Source organism: Cariama cristata, unplaced genomic scaffold (genome assembly GCF_000690535.1).
Source record: "Cariama cristata isolate BGI_N322 unplaced genomic scaffold, ASM69053v1 scaffold31189, whole genome shotgun sequence".
NCBI classification, from domain to species: Eukaryota; Metazoa; Chordata; class Aves; order Cariamiformes; family Cariamidae; genus Cariama; species Cariama cristata.
This window is the reverse complement of record NW_009634591.1, coordinates 2793-3225: the sequence shown is the minus strand read 5'-3', so window position 1 is coordinate 3225 and position 433 is coordinate 2793. Positions and strand designations below refer to the sequence as shown.

General features: G+C 63.7%; 1 protein-coding gene across 1 annotated transcript in view; it reads left to right on the top strand.

Moving 5' to 3' along the window:
* Window positions 1–433, top strand: part of LOC104167078 (proto-oncogene tyrosine-protein kinase Src-like) — a gene marked incomplete at both ends in the record, with an annotated part of 5347 nt that overhangs the window by 4035 nt on the left and 879 nt on the right. Inside the window, one exon of the mRNA XM_009707209.1 lies at window positions 292–429. Coding sequence (XP_009705511.1) covers window positions 292–429 — 138 coding nt within the window. The remainder of the gene's footprint in view (window positions 1–291; window positions 430–433) is intronic.

Sequence of the window (433 nt, the reverse complement as noted above, 5' to 3'; positions counted from 1 at the left end):
CCTCTCTGGGCCATCGTGGCTGTTGGGTGGTGGGGTGCTCTGCAGCCTCACTCGCGTGGGTGCCACCATCCCCAGTGGGTGCTCAGCCCAGAGCTGGGCTGCAGTCAGGGACCATCATTTTGCCCATTCCCATTGCTGCTGGCTCTCCCTGGCCAGCAAACCTGCGTCCGCGTGGGTTTTCTTGAGCAACCGGCTGTTCCTGCACCCTGGGTGGGGTCCTGCTGCAGAGCTGTTCCCCTCAGCGGTGCCAGGAGCTCCCCAGGGACCCTCATGTCACCCTGCCAGGCTCAGTGCCCTGTGTGCTGGTCCCCACAGATAGCATCTGGCATGGCCTACGTGGAGAGGATGAACTACGTCCACCGGGACCTCCGGGCAGCCAACATCCTTGTCGGGGAGAACCTGGTGTGCAAAGTGGCCGACTTCGGCTTGGCAC